Raw genomic sequence first — 23,677 nt, forward strand, 5'->3', positions numbered from 1 at the left:
ACTGGGCCCCAAGTATAAAAAAATGTTGAAAACCACTGGTTCAGGGCACAGAGTATAACCAACAGCAGCATGGGTAGGTAGAAAAGACAAATATGTCCATTGTCCCAGAGTTTTGCAAGTGTTTTTGTACATCAAGTACGTGGGGAGAAAAGTGTAAGCCATTCTGAAAAATTTACATTAGACAAAGGGGGTGGGAGAAGGCTTAAGCAGGGTTGGTTCTAGGAGAGGTCCAGCAGAGCCCACAAGGCTCAAGTGTAAAGAAGCAGCAAGGGGTTCTGGGGTTCCACAGCACCTGGCTATTCTCTTCTTAGATAATCTCAGAAATGGCCACCTGGAAGTTAATTTTAAAATTCCAACATACAGTTAGGAGCGTGGGCAGTCTTTTGTCAGAGCTGGTCCATAGCAATTAACAGACCATCTGTTCTCTTTCACTCTCCAGTCACTGTAGTTTTACGCAGAACATCTCAGAAGTTTTTTCTTTTTTTTTGTATTTTTCTGAAGTTGGAAATGGGGAGGCAGTCAGACAGACTCCCGCATGCGTCCCACCGGGATCCACCCGGCATGCCCACCAGGGGGCGATGCCCTGCCCATCTGGGGCTTCGCTCTGTCGCAACCAGAGCCATTCTAGCGCCTGAGGCAGAGGCCATAGAGCCATCCTTAGCGCCCGGGCCATCTTTGCTCCAATGGAGCCTTGGCTGTGGGAGGGGAAGAGAGAGACAGAGAGGAAGGAGAGGGGGAAGGGTGCAGAAGCAGATGGGCGCTTCTCCTGTGTGCCCTGGCCGGGAATTGAACCTGGGACTCCCACACTCCAGGCCAACGCTCTACCGAGTCAACTGGCCAGGGCCAGAAGTTTTTTTCTTGTCACTGCAATTAGATTAGGTATTAAATCTTGGTTTGGTAACATGGGCTTAGTACAAGTGACTTCATTTGAGGCCTGTTATTTCTTTTTTTTTTTTTTTTTCATTTTTCTGAAGCTGGAAACAGGGAGAGACAGTCAGACAGACTCCCGCATGCGCCCGACCGGGATCCACCCAGCACGCCCACCAGGGGCGACGCTCTGCCCACCAGGGGGGTGATGCTCTGCCCATCCTGGGCGTCACCATGTTGCGACCAGAGCCACTCTAGCGCCTGGGGCAGAGGCCACAGAGCCATCCCCAGCGCCCAGGCCATCTTTGCTCCAATGGAGCCTTGGCTGCGGGAGGGGAAGAGAGAGACAGAGAGGAAAGCGTGGCGGAGGGGTGGAGAAGCAAATGGGCGCTTCTCCTGTGTGCCCTGGCCGGGAATTGAACCCGGGTCCCCCGCACGCTAGGCCGACGCTCTACCGCTGAGCCAACCGGCCAGGGCCGAGGCCTGTTATTTCTTTTTGACAAATGTTTCTATGAGTTCTGTGAGCTGCTCCAGCAAATTAATCAAACTCTAGAAGGGGGTTGTTGGAACCTCCAAGCTATAGCTGGACGGTCAGAAGCAGAGCAACTGGCATGTGAAATGTGTGTGTTGGGTACTCTCAGAGAACTGAGCCCTTAACCTGTGGGGTTTGGCGCTATCTCCAGGTAGATAGTATGAGAGTTGAGTTGAATTGTAAAGTACCCAGCTAGTGTCAGAGAATTGCTTGTTGGTGTGGGGAACCCCCACCCAACAAACATGAGAAGTGAGTGCAGTACCCTTTAAGCAAATATGAAGTTTGGTCCAGGCAATCTACATCTAAGAAATAACCATTATCCTCTCTCCCTGAACAGGGACCCAGCAACCATATAGACTTAAGCTGGCACCCCCGTAGTAATGCACTTGAGGATGCACACAAGCTGCCAGCACTGCTTCCATAATTAGAATTCATCTGCCCAACTATTGCCCAGGTACCTTGTTTTCACCAATGAGAGTGGCACTGTGAGTGTCAAGAGTGTGGAAAGAAGCAGAAGAGCTGATTATTAGCAGGCATGTCAAACATGAAGCACTGGCAGAAATCAGAGACTGACTTCAAAGAAAACTCAGTATTACCTGATAAATTGTGTGATATTACACCAATGGCTAACCTTCATGCCATGAAGATATATCCATTCCAACAATGTCACTCTTACTGAACTGTAGGTGATAGCGGGCATGAGAGGAGTCAACCGAAATGACCTTGAACTTAAAACACCACACTGTACAAAATCCTCATCAAAACTAAATATAATAAGTGTATTTGAAGCAGAGTTCACAAACTATGTAAAATCAAAATCAAACTTATTAGCTAGCATTCCATAGGAAGAGCTTTCCTTTTTCTTCTTCCTTTTCTCATGTTTATGTATTTTTACTTATTTAATGGGTTATAATCAATTATAGAAATTATTGATGGCACAGGAAAAGCAATTACTTCAAATAGTTTTTAAACACTCTGCATTTAAAAGGGTTCTATTCTAAATCAGGCTGGCACACTTTTTCTGTAACGGACCAGACAGTAAAGAATCTCAACCCTCATCATTTGTGGATTTCCACACTTACAATCTTACCACTTGTTAAAATGTATTTGTAATCACAGAGCCAATACTCATAGCACTTTGTTTCAGTGGAGATGAAAAATGAGTCCCCTGACACACGTTCTCAGCTGAACTCTGACAAGGCAACCCTCTGCCTTCTTTAGGCTCTTATACTATAAACAAGAATCTTTTCATTTTCAGTCTATTTAGCACCACGTTTTCTCATTTTCATGCCTTTTTTTGGTTTTGTTATTTAAAATGCCCCCCAAACATAGTACTAAAGTGATGTCTAGTGTTCCTAAGCACAAGAAGGCTGTGATGTGCCTTATAGAGAAGATGTATGACAGATAAGCTTCATTCAGGCATGAGTTATAGTGCTATTTAATGTTAAAAAAAATCAGTTACCTATAAAAAGCACCTTTAAATAGAAACACATACAACTAGGTTATATATTGATTGGTTGATGAAAATGTTGTGACTAGGTGCTGGCAGGAAACTAACACTATATTTCCCCTAGGAGCAATGGTTTGCTAATTGAGTGTTTGCAACAACTTTATAAAATCCAACTACTGTGAATAATGAGAAACAAATGTATTTAAGGCTCCGCAGGCCATTCAGTCTACTAACTACTTAATTCTGCCCTTGTAGCTCAAATGCAGCCACAGACAATACATAAATGAGCATAGCTATGTTCCAATAAAACTTTAGACACAGAAATTTGAAATACATGATTTTTATACCTCACGAATTATTATCCTCCTTTTTATTTTATTTTTTTATTTTTTTTTATTTTTTATTTTTTGTATTTTTCTGAAGCTGGAAACAGGGAGAGACAGTCAGACTCCCGCATGCGCCCAACCGGGATCCACCCGGCATGCCCACCAGGGGGCGATGCTCTGCCCCTCCCGGGCGTGGCTCTACAGCGACCAGAGCCACTCTAGCGCCTGGGGCAGAGGCCAAGGAGCCATCCCCAGCGCCTGGGCCATCTTTGCTCCAATGGAGCCTTGGCTGCGGGAGGGGAAGAGAGAGACAGAGAGGAAGGAGAGGAGAGGGTGGAGAAGCAAATGGGCGCTTCTCCTATGTGCCCTGGCCGGGAATCGAACCTGGGTCCCCCCACACACCAGGCCGACGCTCTACCGCTAAGCCAACCGGCCAGGGCCTTTATTATTTTTTTTTAACAACGTAGATATCATTCTTTACTCACTAGCTGTACAACAGGTGGCAGGCCAAATTTGGCCTATAGGCTGTACTTTGCCAACCCTGGTTTAGAACTATAATCTAAATTGTTATTCACTAGCATTATTGTTAGTAATAATATTGGTATTGCAATTTAAAAATACCTTATGGCTACTCTACTTTAGGTTTATCCAGAGGAATTGCACAAGGCCAACGGAGGTAAAACAATGGACTGACTTAGTGCATCTGGGCTGAGGCCGAAAAAGGCATCACCCCTTTAGGAGAAAATCTTGGGGGTTTTATAGGGTTTGAAAGTTCTTGCCTGCTCCTTGGAATTCAGGTGGGTCAGTGTGCGGTTAGTCAGTTCCAGGAACACCTAAAAGGTGTTTACAGCCTTTGAGTCTCTCGACCATGTCTGTTCCTCTTGGGTTAGACTGTGGTCACTGAGATCTGCAAAGTCCTAGTGAAAATGGCAGTGAGGAGGGGCAAAATAGATCTATCTTTTGTTCTACCTAACACTATTGAATAGTGCAAATAAATGTTTATATTACTAAGAACCTGGATTTATAAGAAAAATTGTTAAAGAGGCAGAAACAGAAAAGGTTATAATAAAACCCAATAATGTTAGCATGAACCCATGCTTTGAATCTTCAACAAGTTTCTTGCCCTCCTTTAACAAAGAAAAAAGTGTGCTGGCTCTACAGCCCAAAATACTTGACTCCCTTAATCCTGTGTTGTCTACTCTCACCATACTGCTTCTTTTTATGTAAAGATTTTTTTCTCTCTCTTTGTCTAGGGCTTCTTAAATCTTCCCAACAAAATCCCTTAATTCTAAGAAAGGTAGTTCATTCATGGGAATCTAGGACAGAAGCAAATCAACTATTCCATAGCAGGAATTCCCTTTGAAAACTTATTTTTAAAGTTATGCATATTTACATTCTTCTCCACAATAAACCTGTGATTAAATGGAAAACAAATACACAATTATCCAGAAAAATCAGTTTTTTCACCAAATCCTTCAGTCAAGTTTATGCTTCTAGATGCAACATTTTATTTCAGAGTTGAGGGCAGTGAGGCTCTAGGTAACATCACTCATCCAGTAGCTACCTTGTCAGGGTCCCGCAAGAACACATCAGAAGTACACATACTTGCCACACAATCAAGTGGGCTGTTTGTTTGTTTGTTTCTTTTTTTTTTTTTAACATTTCTATTTATTTATTTTAGGGGGTGGTAGATAGAGAAAGAGAGAAGGGGGGAGAAACAAGAAGCATCAACTCCCACATGTGCCTTGACCAGGCAAGCCCAGGGGTCTGAGCCAGTGACCTCTGGGGTCTAGGCCCACGCTTTAATCCACTGCACCACCACAGGTCAGGGGACTGTTTCTCAAACACACACTATGACTAAGGGCTTCACATACATGTTTTCCAGGGTAAAACAAATCTCTCAAATCAGGCCACATAAATGTGCTGAGTCAACCACACCTTCACAGAAACAATCCCAGGCACTCACAGTCAATCCCATGATCTCACAGGCCCCCAGAACATTTTGCCCTACATCGCCGGACACACAATTTCAGTAATTAAAATCTCCTTCATAAACCTCATTCCGTTCCCCGCAGCCGCAACCTCTCAAATACAAACCAGCTGCATATGTGAGGGGAAAAAAATCAACACTTAGAACCACCGCAAAGACACAGACACAGCGCTGTCCCCGGTCACTCACAGAACTCCCCAGGGGCCCTACTTAAAGTCAAGCCTTCGACGGACCGACCCTACTTAATGCGCCTGGGATGCTTGAGACAAAGAGCGCGCTGGGGCGCAGGGGCGCTGGGGCGCTAGAGAATTCCGGCTCACTCAACCAGCGGCAGGGCGGACGCTCCACCCCTGAGGCTGGCCACTCCTGCGCACTCAGTGCGCACAGCCGGAGCTCCCAGCAACCCCTGCGTGCAGTCCCTTAGGTCCGTGGGTCGGTCGCCCCCTCGCTTCTCCTGGGCGTCACTGTGAAATGGGTTGGAAGCCGCAGGTGAGCAGTCCTGGCACTTGTGTAGGTTCCGGCCATCCGTAAGAAAGGCGCTGTGGCCCGAGGATGAGGAAAGGAAAAGCTCTGCCCCACCGCCGAGGGTTGGGGAGCTCCGCACGTCGGGACGGGGTGCGCGTGGGAACAGCGGTGTTATAAACGGGTGAATGGGAGGGCGGGGGCGGGACCAGGTGTGGCTTCTGGACTGTCCCGTGCTGAGGCCGGGACTAGTAGGTGATTGTGTTTGTGTGACTGGATTGCGTTTAGAGCCTCTCCTGTGCCAGAAAGTGACCCTGGCCTGTGTGATTACGACCCCTAGCGTCAGAGCTGAATCTCAGCCCTCTAGCGGTAGGAGCGCAGCCGCGGAGGAATTGCCCCGCCAATCAGATACCTGAGCGCCAGTGAAAAGGTTTCCAGCACAAAGACCCGATCTGGGGCCCTGGGTGTACGTAATCCTGCCGCACTTCATCCATGGCGTGTGTGCGTGCGTGCGTGCGGACCCACACGTTCACTTGCAGCTCTGGGGGGTCCGACAGCAGGTGCCAGAAACGGAGTTCTCTCCCGGAAACTGCCAAAGTTTCCAGTTCCGCACGTCCGTGACCTCGCCCTTTTCTAAGGGTCAGGAATGCTCACCCTCTTCCTTCACTCTGAATTTGTGTGGGTGGTGATTAGTGGATATAGGTGTTGTGCCCTGATTTAGCTAGGGTGGGCCGGGCTCCAAGAAAAGCCTATTACATCTTAAGATTCCCTACTTCTCCAGTCCTATCAGATTCTGCTGAAAGGGCTCTGAGAAGGAGAAATGAATTTCTATTGTCCATTTAAAAGTCAAGGTCAAAGCTAGTGGGTATTGCCTCGTGTTCTGTGAAATGCGTTTTTGTTTTTTAGGCCACGGGAACATTTGCTTCCTTCTCCTTAAATCACCTGTCCATTGAATTGATACCTAGGCCACTCCCTAGTGCCTGTATGCACATATTCATTTGACAAATAATTCCCATTACTTTCTTTTTATAACTCTTTGTAAAGTTCTTAGGACAGTGCCTGGTACTTCATAAGTACTTAATAAACACTAGCTATTTGTTATGTGGTAATTTTGGGCAATAACCTATCTGCTCCAGTAGATCAGGGAAAATGAAAAGATCAAGCTAATTGTGTTGAATATTTCCTAGTTTTTTTTTTGTTTTTTTTTTTTAATTTTTTTTAATTTTTTTATTTTTTTTTATTTCCTAGTTTTAAAGAAAGAGATGCTCTTGGCTCTGGGGGCGGGGGGCACATGTAGGAGTCTGTCTCACTGTCTCCCCTTCTCTCATTTGAGAAAAAAAAAGATGCTCAAATGCTCTAGACTGGAACAAATTCTTAACCAGACATAAATTAAATCTATTTCAGACTTTCAGGGAACTAGAAACACCTTGTAATTATATGTAAAATTGTTGTATATATTTGTTAATGTGCATTTTTCTGGAAGTCCATAATTTAATGAGGTCATCAAACATGACCCAGAAGGTTCCAGATCCACTGGCCTAGAATTAAAGACTAATAACATCTGAGGATGTTCTTTGAGATAAACTTATGTAAATTAGTCCTAACAGTGGGCAATTATTAAATAAATCACACTCCGTTCATGTCACAGGCCTACAGACTCACATTTCTCTTAATAACTAGAAGGTACCCCCTCTCCCCAGCTCATTTTCTTATTTTATTTGTGTGGAATTAGTTTAATTTTTGTTTCTGATAAAATTTATGCAGGTTTATTCTAGAAAGAAAAAATACAGAGACCTAAGAACTTATAGAGAACATTAAATTGCCCATAGTCCAATCATGCAGAGTTAATGAATATTACTATTTCATTTATTTAGTTAGTTATTTTTAGAAAGGGGGAGAGAGAGATTTGTCCTGTTTGTTTATGCATTTATTGGTTGGTTCTTGTCTGTGCACTAACCGGATTGAACCTGCAACTTGAGCATATTGGGATGATGCTCTAACCACTTGAGCTATCACACCAGGACTTTATTACTATTTGATTTTCCAAATATTTTTCTGTGCACTTGTGTACATGTGTACTTTCCAAAATAGAATCACAAAAATTGATTATTTAAAGATACTTTCCAACACTTTGAAAAAGGAATACAGTGCAGTCATAAAATTTAACATATTTCTATGCCTGTACAGAGTAAAAGGGAGTGCAGTGGTTCCCCTCTAATTTGAAAAGTCTTTCAAGAATTACACCTTTTAGGGTTATGGAGACATTGATTAAAATAATTACTAGGACAACAAATTATCAAGTAAGATGTCCCTTTGTTGCAGGGGAGGGAGGAGAGAAAGAATTCAATCAAGAGACAAAATGCATCATGTAAAGAAAGAATTGATTGGATATATAGGAAGAAAGTTAAAGGAAAGGGGACTTTGGGGACAGGTTCAGGGGATGAGCCCCAGATGAGCTGCTGCTGCTCACTGCTCCCCTGCTTGCAAGTCTCACGGGGTCCCTTAGAGCTTAGGGGCGTGGGGTACTAAGGAGTACATGCTTGGGGGAAGAAGAGGGGAAGTGGGAAGGAAAGGCACTGGGACCTCTGTCCTAAGGGATTTTTAAGGGTGGGGATTTTAGCAGAGGTCCCAGGGGAGGATCTTAATGGAATATTCATCAGGTTTCCAGGTGTGTTCTGCACTGATTGGTGGGTGCCAGAGCAGGGGGTCATTAGTCAGTGCATCTGGTCCTAAGGTCCGCCATAGCTTTTCTTTGTTTTGCTGCTTTTCTGAGCCTGGAGCTGAAATACAACTGAGGCCTAGTTGTTATTTCTAGGGGTTAATGCTTAAGTTCTGTTTTCAGGGTTTCTTGTTTGTTTCTCCTCTAAGGGTCCTGAAACTACATGACCAGCAATATGCCCGGGGAAGAAAGGTTAGAGGAGGTCTGAATGCCAGGACCAGTGGTATGAAATCAGGGGGTCTAAACCGCATGACCAGTTAAGAGAGGAAAGGTCACCCTGGGTGGTGAGGTCTTTATTTTCCCAGTTTTGCAGCTTGGTAGGCAGTCAGGACTTTCTGCCCAGGTGGCCTTCTGTGCCTGGCCTATAGTCGCTCCTCTGCTTGTCTAACTGCCTACCACACCTTCAGAATTAGAGACTTCTTTTTAGTGGTTCAAGTTTACTTCTAAGTACAGGTTTATAATAATGGGGGGAGGGGTAGTAGTTGTTGCAGGGACAAAGGAAGTGATCCCAGAGGACAAAGATGCCCAGACAACATGCTAGAGGAAGAGGATTTATTAGCCAGCGGAGCAGTGTGGCCAAATAGGCACCAAGACACAACCTCCCCAAAGTTAGCTTCTTTGAGTCACATATACCTTTGCAGCTTCAGCTCTCACGTGAAAGGCGCCTGATCTCTCAGACCTCGGTGTCCTTCATGTCTCCCGGAGAGGGGGTGTGTGAAGGGGAGGTTCGCACCGTTTGTCCTTGACTATTCACATATTCCCGTTTTCCTTGCTTCTGTTGCAAGTTGCTTCAGGAAGCCGGGAGGCCCTGGCTGGATAGCTCGGCTTCATCCCGAAGCACAGAGGTTGCCGATTTGATCCCAGATCAGGGCTCATACAGGAACAGATCGATGTTCCTGACTCTCTTCTCTCTCTCCCTGCCTCTCTCACACACACACACAAAAAAAGTACACAAATTTGTAGTCATGAGGATGTAAAGTGCAACATAGGGAATATATGTATTGTATGTCGTAATAAGTATGCATGGTGTCAGGTAGGTACTAGGCTAACTGGAGGGATAACTTTTTGTAAGTTATATAAATGTCTAACAACTATTTTGTACATCTGAAACTAATGTAAAATATTGAATGGCAACTGTAGTTGAAAATAAAATACAATAATTTCCATACCTGTCCTCCAGAAAACAAACAAAGAAACACCCCATGGGATTTCTGTGGAGGTAAATGGATTTTATACAATAAGCTTTATGCCTCACAGTTTTTCTTTTTATGATGTTGATGCAAAGTGAAAACAACAGAACAGGATGATGCAGTAGCTCTTTGGAAGGTATTATGGCTAAAATTAATAGTTTAGAAGCAAGGTCAAGAAGTTATGAGAGGCAAAAGCAGTGAAAAAAGGCATTAGTTGGGGATGTTCAAACATTTCTAGGCAAAATCCAACATACATGAACCAACTCACAGATAGAAAGTTGGTTCACATATTGAGTGGTGAAATAAAAACACTGCAGCTTTTTTCCCTCCAAGTTCAAGGGATTTTTAAAACGTGAGTTTCTCACCTATTTGAAGAAAAGTTTCCTATTGGCAAAATTTAAAAAACTATACTACTCACAAAAATTAGGGGATATTTTATCACTTCATATTCATTTTGAAAATATCCCCTAATTTTTGTGATTGTATATATTTCAAGAGTATATATGGCCATGTAAAATGGAATAAAGAGAGCAAAAAGAAAATTAAGATTATGATGTAGAAATAAGCAATTTTTGCAGATTTTTTCTTATCTGTTGATGCCTGTTAGTGTTTCTTTAGACTAATACATATGGACACTTTACAAATATAGTCATCATGTCTATTTTATCTTTATAAAGACTACATATCTTAAGTAGTTTCTAAAGTTTAGCATTTAGTGATAATTATGTACATACACGTGTGTGTCTGTCCTGCCATACAGGATCACACCACCCACACTGTTGTTACCAACGTTCTTCTCTCAACAACAAATAAACGTATGTAAATATTCCCAATTAAAGATCTACGTAATTTTTAAGTGGCAAGTGTTTTCATCCTAGGGATGCTTTATAATTTATTTCCTACTAAAGGACATTTAGGTTCTTTCCAGCTTTTTCCCATTGTGAATAATGTCTATCAGCAGTCTTACATCTTTGTGCACATTTAGTTATTTTCTTTAATCCCCAAAGTAGAATTTTTGAATCAGCGAGTTTACATGGTTTAAATATTTCTTGTCCATACTTTTTGATTTACAGCCTCTGCAGCTTAGAATGTTCATTTTCTCATAAACTTGCTAATATGAACATCAATATTCTTTTTTTCTTTTTTAAGAGAGAGAGAGAGAGGGACAGTCAGGGATAGACAGACAGGAAGGGAGAAAGATGAGAAGCATCAATTCTTTGTTGCATCACCTTAGTTGTTCATTGATTACTTTCTCATATGTGCCTTGACCGGGAGGTTCCAGCCAAGCTAGTGACCCCCTTGCTTCAGCCAGTGACCTTGGGCTTCAGGCCAGCAACCATGGGGTCATATCTATGATCCCCCATGCTCAAGCCAGTGACCCCACCTTCAAGCTGGTGAGCCCAGGCTCAATCAAGCTGGTGACCTCAGCATTTCAAACCTGGGTCCTCAGGATCCCAGGCCAACGCTCTATCCACTTCAACGCTGTCTGCTCAGGATGAACATCAATAGTCTTAAAGTGAGATTTAATATCTTTTGGTGATTTGATGTATATTTGTTTTTTACTGAGTCATGCATACTCATGTTACTCTCATTGGACCTAGAGATTCTAGGTTTCAGAGGCAAGTGCTACCATTAAGTGAGAGCTGACTTAGAAAAATAAGGATTTCAAATGCAGCTTTAAAATTTTGTAACTCAATTTCTATAAGTGATTTCACTTCTTTTAGTGTGAATTTTCTGATCGCTGCGTACTTAGGACAGTTATTATACTGCATAGTAATCCTGCGGATAGCTAATGTATACAAAAACGCAGTTACATGAAAGTTCTTGATATAGATATACTATTATCTATCTGCGGAGAGTATGAATCCATACCTCTTTAACCTAGGTTGTAAGAAAGAGAATGGCAAATGAAGTCATGCAGGAAAGCAATGTGGATGATTCTGATTGAAAATAGTGAGGAATCCAGACAATTCTGGAAGTTAATGTTCTAGCAGCAGGCAGGCAGGCAGGCTGCCAGCACAGCTGTGTGACAGCAGTAATGGCTGCTGGGGTTGGCCCTATGCATTTCTCTCTTTGTGTGGAATGAATCCAAGCAGTCCTGCTAGGCTTTGGAAGAGATTCTGCTTTAGATGATGTTATTAGCCTTATTAATAATAATAATTAGATTAATAATCTAATCCCTTATAAACCTAGAATTTATAAGGGATTAGATTTGTTCAGACTCCCTCAAATCCCCCTGTGTGTATGTGTTTGTGGTAGGAAGGTTAAAAGAGGGGAAAGGACATACTAACTTGAATCATTAAGGGAGTTCTGAGGTTTATCTGATATCATGCCCCCCTTTTCATCCACCTAGCTCTGATTTCTGTGAACTGTGGTTCTCCAGGCAAGTAAACCCCAAGGAGTACTGACCAGTGCTGGAATTTCTGAGCCATGGCCCATGTAAGTTACTTTTATCTTTCTGAAAATACTGTTATGTTAAGGTTTTATGACATTTCTTTATCCAGAAACTTCCTACTTATCTATGAACATTCTCCCAGTTCCTCTAAATCCAGTGAGGGATGAGACTAAATAGTGAAATGCCTGGGTCCTCTTTTTTTTCAGTCATTGTTCATATATTCATTGACCAGATCATTCAGCCTCACCTATCCTACTAGAGATGCAGTGGAGTAGAAGAGAAATCCCTTGAGGGAGATGTTTGACCATCTCTGTTAAGTTGATGAGAGAAGATGGGCCAATTTGACTACTCGTGAGAAAACTGAACTTTTCTCTACTTGAGTATTCCAAGTATATAAGATAAGATTTGCTATTGGTTGGCCTCAGCTTCAGTATATGGTGAGCTCTTATACTTTGTGAGGCTATTAGAACTGGGTAGGAATGTGGTTGGGTCTTGTGTGCAGAGATCAGGCATCTTCTCTGGGAGTTTCTAAGAGTTCTACACTAGCAACAGGATTCCATTTGTAGTTGAACAGGATGTGCTCATCTAGAATGACATCTTTGTGATTCTGGATTACCAGTACCCAGAATCGACTTCAGTTTCCTCTAACTCAGGGACAAAGAATGCATACAATAAGGGATGGAAAATGATAGCAACTAAAAAGATCATGTAGGCCCTGGCTGTTGGCTCAGTGGTAGAGTGTCTTCTAGCCCAGCATGTGGGTATCCCAGGTTTGATTCCTGGTCAGAGTACACAGGAGAAGTGCCCATCTGCTTTTCCACCCTTCCCAATCTTGCCCCCCCCCCTCTCTCTCGCTCTTTCTCTCTTTCTCTCTCTCTCTCTCCCTCTCCTGCTGCCATGGCTCAATTGGAGTGAGTTGGCCCCAGGTGCTGAGGATGGCTCCATGGCCTCCACCTCAGGTGCTAAGAAGAGCTCAGTTGCCGAGCAACAGAGTGATGCCCCAGATGGGCAGAACATTGTCCCCTAGTGGGCTTGCCAGGTGGATCCCAGTTGGGTCACATGCAGGAATCTGTCTCTGCATCCCCTCCTCTCACTGAATAAAAACAAACTAATAAATAAAAAGATCATATAAATAGTTGTTGACCCTCAAAGTTGAGGAAGACCTTCAATATTTCTGTAGACCAGAATATTTGAGTAGGGAAAAATGATTAAGCCTCATATATCCATTGCATAGACAGTTACACAGCCAATTTTTTAAAGTATATTAAAGAATCTATCATTAATAGGAAATGCTTATGATATGATCAGATTCAACCAAGAACTTTGAAGGAATTCTTTAATTGTGTTTAGATTCTTTTCTAACAGATATTATAGGTACACTTTCTTTTTAAAGTCTGTTCTTAGGGAGAAAGGGTAGAAGAACTCAGATTTCTTGAGAATTTGTGAGTGAGACACATAACTGGCAAAAGGCTTATATACAATATTTCATTTAATTGGAAAACTGTTTTTTTTTTCTTTGCCAGATATGTTTGAATAAGATATTCCAGAGCATATAAGAAGTTATATCTGTAGCAATAGGATCCTTTGCAAACACACAGTCGTGCTGCTTCAGACAGAATCATTTTCTAACTCACTGTGTTACAGGCTTCCAGCCCAAGCCTGTTTGCTTGCTTGGTCCATTTCCTGCGGTATCTCTTCCATCTTTTCTCCTTCCATCTTAAAAAACAAATTTTCTTTCATTGTATTATGTGGTTTGTCATTTCAGGGATCAGTGATATTCAGTGACGTGTCCATAGTCTTCTCTCAGGAGGAGTGGGAATGCCTGGACTGGCAACAGAGGGACCTGTACAGAGAGGTGATGTTGGAGAACTATAGCAACTTGGTCTCACTGGGTAAGGTTGTCTGTCGCTAGTAATACAGACTCTGCTCTCTGTAATGTCAGCTTTCTTCTCTGCAAATTTCAGCAATATCTTTTAAGACATTACCTAAATTTCTGCTCCCTGTTCTCAAAGGAATAGTTTGAACTTCACTTGTCTGGAAGTGGGCACCTTCATTAAGCACACTCTTCTTTCCCATCCGTAAGTGACCTTCAGGCCTTCCTTAATGATGGAAGGCCTGGATTTGACATCTGGGTGATTTTATAGCCTTACTGTTGTCGAAGTAATCAGGTTTCACTTTGTGTTTGAACTTAGATTGCTATAGATATTTTGTTATTTGTTGGTATATGTGTCAGGAAAATAGCTATGCCTTGATTCTTAGTTTTTTTTTTTGTTTTGTTTTTTTTCTATCAAAATAACATAATTTTTGCAGTGGTAAGTTGGATTAATTTTCCGTTTTAACAGTTTGAGAGATTGCATTTCATTTTTTATTAAACAAACATAATTTACTGTTATCTACTTTTATGACTGAAAGTTAAAACTCCAAGAACTTTACATTTACTATTATGTGACTATCCTAAGAAAGGACTAGAAATGCTTTAGGAAGCTTCTTGTTCTTCTCTTAGCAAAATAGCAATAACAATAAATAATAGCTAATAAAATATATATAGTGATTTGTGCATACATATATATTGTAGGCAATGTTTAGATATAGATGTAAATTAATATAACCTTCACAACATTGTGTAAGATAGATATTATTTCTATTATATAGATGAGGAAAATGAAGTATAGAAGTAAGTTGTCTAAGTTTACAAAACTTGGATGTGGCAAAAGCAGGCTTGAACGCAACACACTGTACTCTCAAATACTGTAGACTCTCAAGAAGTACTTATATGAAATAGGAATTAAAATAAGACCTTTCTTTCTGTTTATTATGTAACCTTAATATGAAAGTTTTAAAACCATCTTGCCCTTTGTTCTAGTCTTTATCAATTACCATTTAACTTACAAATTATTTTAGATGAGATATTTCTTTTCTTTTTAATTTGAGAGAGAGAAAGAGAGAGAGAGAGAGAGAGAGAGAGAGAAGGAGTGGGGGAGAAGCAGGAACTATCAACTCATAGTTGATGTGCCTTGACCAGGCAAGGCTGGGGTTTTAAACTGGCAACCTCAGTATTCCAGATTGATGTTTTATCCACTATACCACCACAGGCAACTTGTCAAATTTAACCAACACTAAATTAAAGTAATTTTGAATTTTTTATTTTCATTTTACCTTACATTTTTTTTCTTTCTAACCAGGACGCTTCATTTCTAAACCAGATGTGATTTCCTTATTGGAGCAAGGAAAAGAGCCCTGGAAATTTGTGAGGAAAGGAAGAACACTATATTCAGGTGAGTAAGAACCAATAGAGACTTACTTGTGGTGGCACAGTGGATAAGGCATCAACCTGGAATACTGAGGTTGCCGGTTCGAAACCGTGGGCTTGTCTTGTCAAGGCACATACGAGAAGCAAATACTATGAGTTGATGCTTCCCATTCCCCCCCCCACTTCCCCCTCCCCCTAAAATCAATAAATCTTTAAAAAAAAAAAAGAAAAGGAAAGAAAGGAAAAAGAAAACTAATTAGGCGGGGGAAGTCATCACCAGAGGAAACTACTCAACTAGGGAAGAGGCACCCCCTTCTTATGTTGTTTAGAAAATCCTTTTTAAAGGTCCATGGTCTGGACATTTAGCTCTGTTGGGAGCATCATCCCGAAGCATATAGGTTGGCAGTTTGATCCATGGTCAGGATACATACAGGAACAGACTGATGTTTTTTTTTTTCTCTCTCTCTCTCTCTCTCTCCCTCTTTCACTCTTTTCCTCCCTCTCCCCACTCTGCTCTCTCTCTTTCTCTCTCCCCCTTTCTTCTTCTTGCTAAAAATTAATAAATAAATGTTTTAAAAAGGGTACATGGCATGAAGAGAAAAGGGTCTGAGACCTGGGGAACAAATTAAGGTCTTAGTTGGGGATACAGATAGAATTATTTCTTTATCTGATTTAGCACCTTTTGGGGGGGGGTTGAGTTTTTTGTTGTCCCCAATTTTTCTTCCTTTTGAAAAGGGGTAAAAGAGAGGTGCTCTCTGTGTTTTCTTTGACAACCATTCTATCTATATTTTGATTTAGTTGCTTTCTTCTTTTGCATTGATAGATATGTGGAATGTTAAAGCTGGGCAAAATAACCTTTGGATTGGGCCTAAAGCAGCATTGTATTCCAAATAACTGTTTGCAAAGCTAACAAAGAAACACATTATGACTATGGGACTGAAAATTAAAGACATTCTAGATATTTAGCATCTCTATGTTAGCATATGTGTACCTATACATTCCTTCCTTCCATTTTTTTTTTTTTTTTTTTTTTTTTACAGGGACAGAGAGAGAGAGTCAGACAGAGGGATAGATAGAGACAAACAGACGGGAATGGAGAGAGATGAGAAGTATCAATCAGTTTTTCGTTGTGACACCTTAGTTGTTCATTGATTGCTTTCTCATATGTGCCTTGACCATGGGCCTTCAGCAGACTGAGTAACCCCTTGCTCGAGCCAATGACCTTGGGTCCAAGCTAGTGAGCTTTTTGTTCAAGCCAGATGAGCCCACGCTCAAGCTGGCGAGCTCAGGGTCTCAAACCTGGGTCCTCCGCATCCCAGTCCAGTGCTCCATCCACTGCGCCACTGCCCAGTCAGGCTTCCTTCCTTCTATTAATGTAATTGTTCCCTTCCCTTTTTTATAAATACCCCTTGCCTTCAAACTATTAGGATTTCTGCCTGAATCAGTACATCTCAAATAGCTGTTCTTTTGGATCTTAAATGCTTGTTGCTTTTTACTTTGACCTTTTATTTTTAGGTTAACACTCTAGAGCAGTGGTTCTCAACCTGTGGGTCGCGACATATGTATTTTCCGATGGCTTTAGGCGACCCCTGTGTTTTGGTCGTTTGACCCCCGCCGGGGTCGCGACCCACAGGTTGAGAACCGCTGCAGTAGGGACACATGTGGGAGTCTGTCTCTCTGCCTCCCCTGCTCTCACTTAATTAAAAAAAAATTTTATCTTTGTGTGTGTGTATGTATTTTTCTGAAGTGAGAAGTGGGGAGGCAGAGAGACAGACTCCCAAATGCATCCAACCAGGATCCACCCGGCATGCCCACTAGGGGGCTGTGCTCTGCCCATCTGGGGCATTGCTCCATTGCAACCAGAGCCATTCTAGCACCTGAGGCATAGGCCATGGAGCCATCCTCAGTGCCCAGGCCAACTTTGCTCCAGTGGAGCCTTGGCTGTGGGAGGGAAAGAGAGTGATAAAGGAGTGGGGGAAGAGTGGAGAAGCAGATGGGCGCTTCTCTTGTGTGCCGTGGCCGGGAATCATGCCTGGGACTTCCATACACCAGGCCAATGCTCTACCACTGAGCCAAATGGCCAGGGCAAAAAAATTATCTTAATAAAGTTCTCCATATTGGACCAGTTCTTTAAATAAACAACAGTGGGTCTTTCAGTGTGCTGTTTTATTAGATATTTAGAATTTTTGCAGTAGTTTTCAGAAAAATCACATGTAGTTTTCTTTTCATGAATGGCCTTTTTTTAGTACGATATCACTTCACGAAAATAGTTCAGAAGTCCTTCTTTTTCTTGGTTCTAAGTATAAATAGAATTTGGATGACCTATTTTTTAAAGTGTTAGTAACCTTTTTTAAAGCTTTTTTCCTAGGAGAAGGAAATGGTAAGTCTGACCATATTCTCTATTTGCTCTATAAAAATTAATCTATGGTCAGTTTTGGTAGATTATATTTTTCTAGAAATATTATTCATTTTAGGTATAGTTTAAAATTTATTGACGAAATAACCCTTGTTTCAGATACCCTCTGTGTTTGTGATTATTTTCACTTTGCCATTTCTGATTTCAATGTCTGTGCTCTCTTGCTGTTTTCATTTTATTTACTAGTGGTTTAGCTATTTTGCTGATTTGGTTTTGCTTTAAGTATTGTTTTTTTTTTCTGTTTTCTAACTAATTCTGCTTTTATCTACTTAATGCCTTTTTAGCTTTGCTGCTATTCTTTTTCTAATTTTTTTTGAGGATTTTTAATAATTTTTAAATTTTTATTGCTATAAGTATTTAAGTGTTTGAATTTCCTTATAAGCACTATGGTTATATTTTATAGAGACAAAGCTAATGTAGGATTTTTTTCTTATTATTACCATTGTTCTTTAAAGACAAAAATACTATTTTGGATCTTTCCTTATAGATCTAAGAGTCATTTAATATAGATTTCTAAAATTTCAAGTGGATTTACTTTTTGAAATTTTGTTACTAATTTTTTGTTTTAGTAGAGAATGTCTATATGATTTCAACTTTTTTATATAGACTATATTATAATGGAAAATGGCATCCTTTTTCTTTTATTCACAACTCATTCAGTTTTTCTTGGCTTTTTCTCCTGTTGGCTGAGTAGATAGATACTGCTTTATAGCTAACATGACCTTTGTTAGCAAGTTCTTTACACTGCTGTCACTGCAATACCCTTTGTCCCTATTAGTGAGTTCCTGACATATCATATCTTCTTTTTTTCTTTTGATAAAGAATTTATAAGAACTTTGATAGGGCATTGATATTTTTCTCTATCTGAAAAATCATTGGTACACATTTCTAGGGAATGTAGGAAGGGCCTGACTTCTGAGGGAATGTAAGGGAGAAGACCTGAGCAGGGGGATGAAGGAACAAAACCGTCTGAACATTTGTAAATTGATAAGTAATAGAATAGGCTTAAAGGAGGATTAAGTAAGTGGAACTCCTCAGGACCTCTTTTGTGCATGGAGACAAAGAAAAAGTAACTCATAGCTATGTGACGGAGGGCATAGGCATTGCAGAGAATACTGCGTAGTTCAGGGGATAAGCAGTGGGAGGATGTATGGGAGTATACAACCACCACTTTCATTTATATATTTAGCTGAACTAGTTTGGGTGAGTGAAGGGAAAACTTGGGTAAGGTATATACTAAGGAGAGACTAGAGGCAGAGAAATGTATGGGAATTAATTGACTGAAACTTACTATGTGTTATAAATTTATTATTTAATGGAGAGTAGAGATTTTTTTTGCCCTTAAGGAAGTTTAGGGGTAAGAAAATAAGCAGAATAACAATTTTAAAACTTAATACATATATAATTTCAACATAGATATATAATATAGATATATACATAACAGTACAGATATATAACAACAACATAGATTTAGATACTCTCAGTAGAGCTAGTCCTGAAGGAAGTAACTTCATCTAATAGCTCAAGATGAGAAGGAGCCAGCCATACAAAGAGCCCAGTCAAAAGATTTGTGGGAGATAGACCAAACTGAAAAGTTCTAAGAGATGAAAATAAGTTAAGATCGTTCTATGATCTGAATAGGTTTCTTCAAATAGCAGTAAAGAGGACAGTGTTGAGATAATGTGTTATGAACAGACGCATTTTAACTACAGTGAATTTGATTTTATTCTAAGAATAAAGGGAAATTGTTGGAAAAGTTAAGTATGAATTTTTCTTTCATCTTCATCAGAATCATGTGGAGAATATTAAAGTGGGACTGCCCAGGGCTATAGAATCCAATCCAAGAGGTTTAGGTGGTATTTAAAACTCAATATTTACAATAAGTTCCCCGGTGATTCTTATCCACATCTCAGTTTTAGAACCACTGATTTAAAATGGTTATAGGCATATCTCAGAGATCCGGGGGGTTTGGTTTCAGACCACTGTAAGAAAGTGAGTATTGCAATAAATAAACTTACACATTTTTTTTGTTTTCCAGAGCATATTAAGTTATGTGTACACTGCAGTGTAATCTATTAAGTGTACAATAGCATGTCTAAAAAAATCAATGTACATATCTTAATTTAAAGTTACTTTATTGCTAAAAATATGCAAACCATCATCCGGATGTTTAGTGTATTGTGAGCTCTTTGCTGGTAAGGGTAACATCAAATATCACTGATCACAGATCACCATAACAAATATAATAATAATGAAAAAGTTTGAAATATTGCAAGAACTACCAGAATTAGACACAGGAACATGCAGTGAACAAATGCTGTTGGAAAAATGGCGATGGTAGACTTTCTCAGTGCAAGGTTGCCACCAACCTTCGATCTGTGGCCTGACCTGTGGTGGCACAGTGGATAGAGTGGCAACCTGGAATGCTGAGGTTGCCAGTTCAAATTCCTGGGCTTGCCAGGTCAAGGCACATACAGGAAGCATCTCTCTCTCTCCCCCCTTTTCATTCTGTCTCTCTCCTATCTCTAAAAATTAATAAAATCTAAAAAAAATAATCAAAAACCAATTTGTTTTAATATTTGTTAGCAATATTAAGCTTTATTGCTAATAAAACCGTAATATCCCTGAATGCACAATGAAATGAGGTATACTTGTACTTAGTCCCCGGTCTTACTTTTTTACATGAACTCTCATTCTTCATGGTGTTCCTTTATGCCTCCCCCCCCCAATTCTATAATAGTTTTAGAATTTCATTGGCATGACTTTGGTTATCTTTTATTCCCACTGTAGAAATTTTACTACTTTAAAAAAAAGGTAACTACATGTTTGCTGTTTTGTTTTGTTTCAGATTTGGAGACCAGGTATGAAACTAAAAGATTATCATCAAAAAATGACATTTATGAAATAAATTTATCCCAGAGGAAGGTAATGGAAAGAATTAACAACCGTAGCCTTGAGAACCTTATTTTAAAAAGTAATTGGGAGTCCAAAAGAAAATTTGAAGGACAAGACGGATATTTTGAGCAAGGGATAATTACATTTCAAAAAGTATCCTCTTACCAGAAACCTGCGTCTCTTACTCCACATCAGAGAATTCATTTTGTTAAGAAACCTTACGAATGTAAAGAATGTGGGAAGGCCTTTAAAGTACACCGGCAACTTATTTTTCATCACAGAATTCATACTGGTGAGAAACCCTATGAATGTAAGGAATGTGGGGTGGCCTTTAGACAGACTGTCCACCTTACTCGACATCAGAGACTTCATTCAGCTGAAAAACTCTATGAATGTAAGCAATGTGGAGAATCTTTCCTGTGTGGCCCAGACCTTAGAGTACATCAGAAAAGTCATGTTGGTAAGAAGCGCTATGAGTGTAAGGAATGTGGGAAGGCTTTTAGAGTGCGTGGACAACTTACTCTCCATCAGAGAATTCATACTGGTGAGAAACCCTATGTATGTACAGAATGTGGAAAGGCCTTTAGACAGTATGCACACCTTAGTCGACATCAGAAGCTTAATATTGCTAGCAATATTTATGATTGTAAAGAATGTGGGAAGGTCTTTTTGTGTGGCTCTGGTCTTAGAGTACATCACAAACTTCATACAGGTGAGAAACCTTATGAATGTAAGGAATGTGGAAAGGCCTTTAGAGTGCGACAACAACTAACACTCCACCAGAGAATTCACACTGGTGAGAAACCTTATGAATGTAAAGAATGTGGAAAGACCTTCAGTCGTGGTTATCATCTTATTCTTCATCACAGAATTCATACTGGTGAGAAACCTTATGAATGTAAAGAATGTTGGAAGGCGTTTAGTCGTTACTCTCAACTCATGTCACATCAGAGCATTCATATTGGTGTTAAACCTTATGACTGTAAGGAATGTGGAAAGGCCTTTAGACTACACTCACAGCTTACACAACATCAGAGTATTCATATTGGTGAGAAACCATATAAGTGTAAGGAATGTGGGAAGTCCTTTAGATTGCGCCAAAAACTCACTTTACACCAGAGCATTCATACTGGGGAAAAACCCTTTGAATGTAAGGAATGTAGGAAAACCTTTAGACTTAATTCATCCCTTATTCAACATCTTAGAATTCATTCTGGTGAGAAACCCTATGAGTGCAAGGAATGTAAGAAGGCCTTTAGACAACATTCACACCTTACCCATCATCTGAAAATTCATAATGTAAAACTATAAAGTCTTTTCAGTCCTGTTTTGTAGAACACTATGAATGTAGTAATTAATTCTTTTGGCTTCATACGTACAACTGACTTGGCATAAGCAGTTTTATATAATTAAAAGAATGTATTCTGCCATCACTCAAATCTGACAAACTTCACATTCATTCTAAAAACTAATCTTATTAATATAACAAATGTGGGAAAGACACTTATCTCTAGCCCATCACTTTCCTACTTGTGTTATATTGACAAAGTGTTTAACTGTTTTGTGTTATAATTTATGCATTTGTAAAACAGTGATAATACTGTGTCAAAGTGAAATTGCTGAAAATTCACTGATACTCTTCTCGTCAAAAGGTGGAATTTACAACCTTTCCCCTTGAAACCTGAAAGACTTGACTTTGACCAGTAGAATCTGTATTAGTAGTACACAGTAGCACTGCTGTGCCAGTTTCTAGACCCAGACTTAGCTGGTATTTACTTCATCTCTCGAAATATTCTCTCAAGTTCAGACCCTGAACTGTTATGTTAAAAAGTCTGGCTACTTTTCTGAAGAGACCACATGGAGGAGTCCTGTGAATACATAGAAAGGAAGAGGTCGGCTCTGGCCGGTTGGCTCAGCGGTAGAGCGTCGGCCTGATGTGTGGGGGACCCAGGTTCGATTCCCTGCCAGGGCACACAGGAGAAGTGCCCATTTGCTTCTCCACCCCCCACCCCCTCCTTCCTCTCTGTCTCTCTCTTCCCCTCCCGCAGCCAAGGCTCCATTGGAGCAAAGATGGCCCGGGCGCTGGGGTGGCTCCTTGGCCTCTGCCCCAGGCGCTAGAGTGGCTCTGGTCGCCGCAGAGCAACGCCCCGGAGGGGCAGAGCATCGCCCCCTGGTGGGCAGAGCTTCGCCCCTGGTGGGCATGCCGGGTGGATCCCGGTCGGGCGCATGCGGGAGTCTGTCTGTCTCTCCCCGTTTCCAGCTTCAGAAGGAAAAAAAAAAAAAAAAAAAAAGGAAGGAAGAGGTCCCCAGTTTTCCAGAAATGCCCGCCAAGACACCAGACAGTTGAGTGAAATAGTTTTGGGTCCTCTAGATCAGTCACCAGCAGAATGCCATTGAGTGACCTAAGTTAATGATATATAGAACAGAAGATTTGACCAACTGAGTCTCTACCCATATTCCTTGACCCACAAAATCATGAGATAAAGCCTGACCTGTGGTGGCGCAGTGGATAAAGCGTTAACCTGGAAACACTGAGGTTGCCGGTTCAAAACCCTGGGCTTGCCTGGTCAAGGCGCATATGGGAGTTGATGCTTCCTGCTCCTCCCGCCTTCTCTCTCTCTCTCTCTCTCTCCTCTCTATAATGAATAAATAAAATCTAAAAAAAAATCAAAAAAAAAAATCATGAGATAAAGTAAAATGGTTATTGTTTTAAGCCTAAATAATCAAAGTTGACTCAGGAGACTATAAAAGAATCTAAACATCTATAAATAAATGATAAATTTTAATGTAGTTATGATCTTGTGTTTTTGAAAATAAGAATCAGTTTTGCAGGCAATAGGAAGTTTTAAAGAAGAGATAACCCCTGACAAAACTTTGCCTGATTATTCCATAATGTGATATCTTAAATATAGATGAAGATATCCCCTAAAAAGCAAAATGTGGACTAGCATCAAGATACATGTGAACATTCCAAATAGAGTTCAGTAAATTGAACTCAGTAGTCTATTAAAATGATTATAAAATATAAAATGATTTACCAGGAATATCCAGAGGCCTGAAGTGTGTGATTTAACTAGTTACTTAGATTTTAGTTTTTCTAACTAGAGCAATGTAACAATGTTGGGAAAAGTGACCTGATTTAGCCCCAATATCTTATAGATTGTTACTCTTCTTATTTTTGTTTG

General features: G+C 40.6%; 1 protein-coding gene across 1 annotated transcript in view; it reads left to right on the plus strand.

The window, feature by feature from the left end:
- Positions 1 to 23,677, plus strand: part of LOC136313615 (zinc finger protein 850-like) — a 102,933-nt gene that overhangs the window by 43,409 nt on the left and 35,847 nt on the right. Inside the window, exons 6-9 of the mRNA XM_066244133.1 lie at positions 11,965 to 11,975; positions 13,697 to 13,823; positions 15,114 to 15,206; positions 20,446 to 21,796. Of these exons, the coding sequence (XP_066100230.1) occupies positions 11,965 to 11,975; positions 13,697 to 13,823; positions 15,114 to 15,206; positions 20,446 to 21,796 (1,582 nt within the window). The remainder of the gene's footprint in view (positions 1 to 11,964; positions 11,976 to 13,696; positions 13,824 to 15,113; positions 15,207 to 20,445; positions 21,797 to 23,677) is intronic.

The sequence above is a fragment of the Saccopteryx bilineata genome, chromosome 9 (assembly GCF_036850765.1).
Source record: "Saccopteryx bilineata isolate mSacBil1 chromosome 9, mSacBil1_pri_phased_curated, whole genome shotgun sequence".
Classification (NCBI taxonomy): domain Eukaryota; kingdom Metazoa; phylum Chordata; class Mammalia; order Chiroptera; family Emballonuridae; genus Saccopteryx; species Saccopteryx bilineata.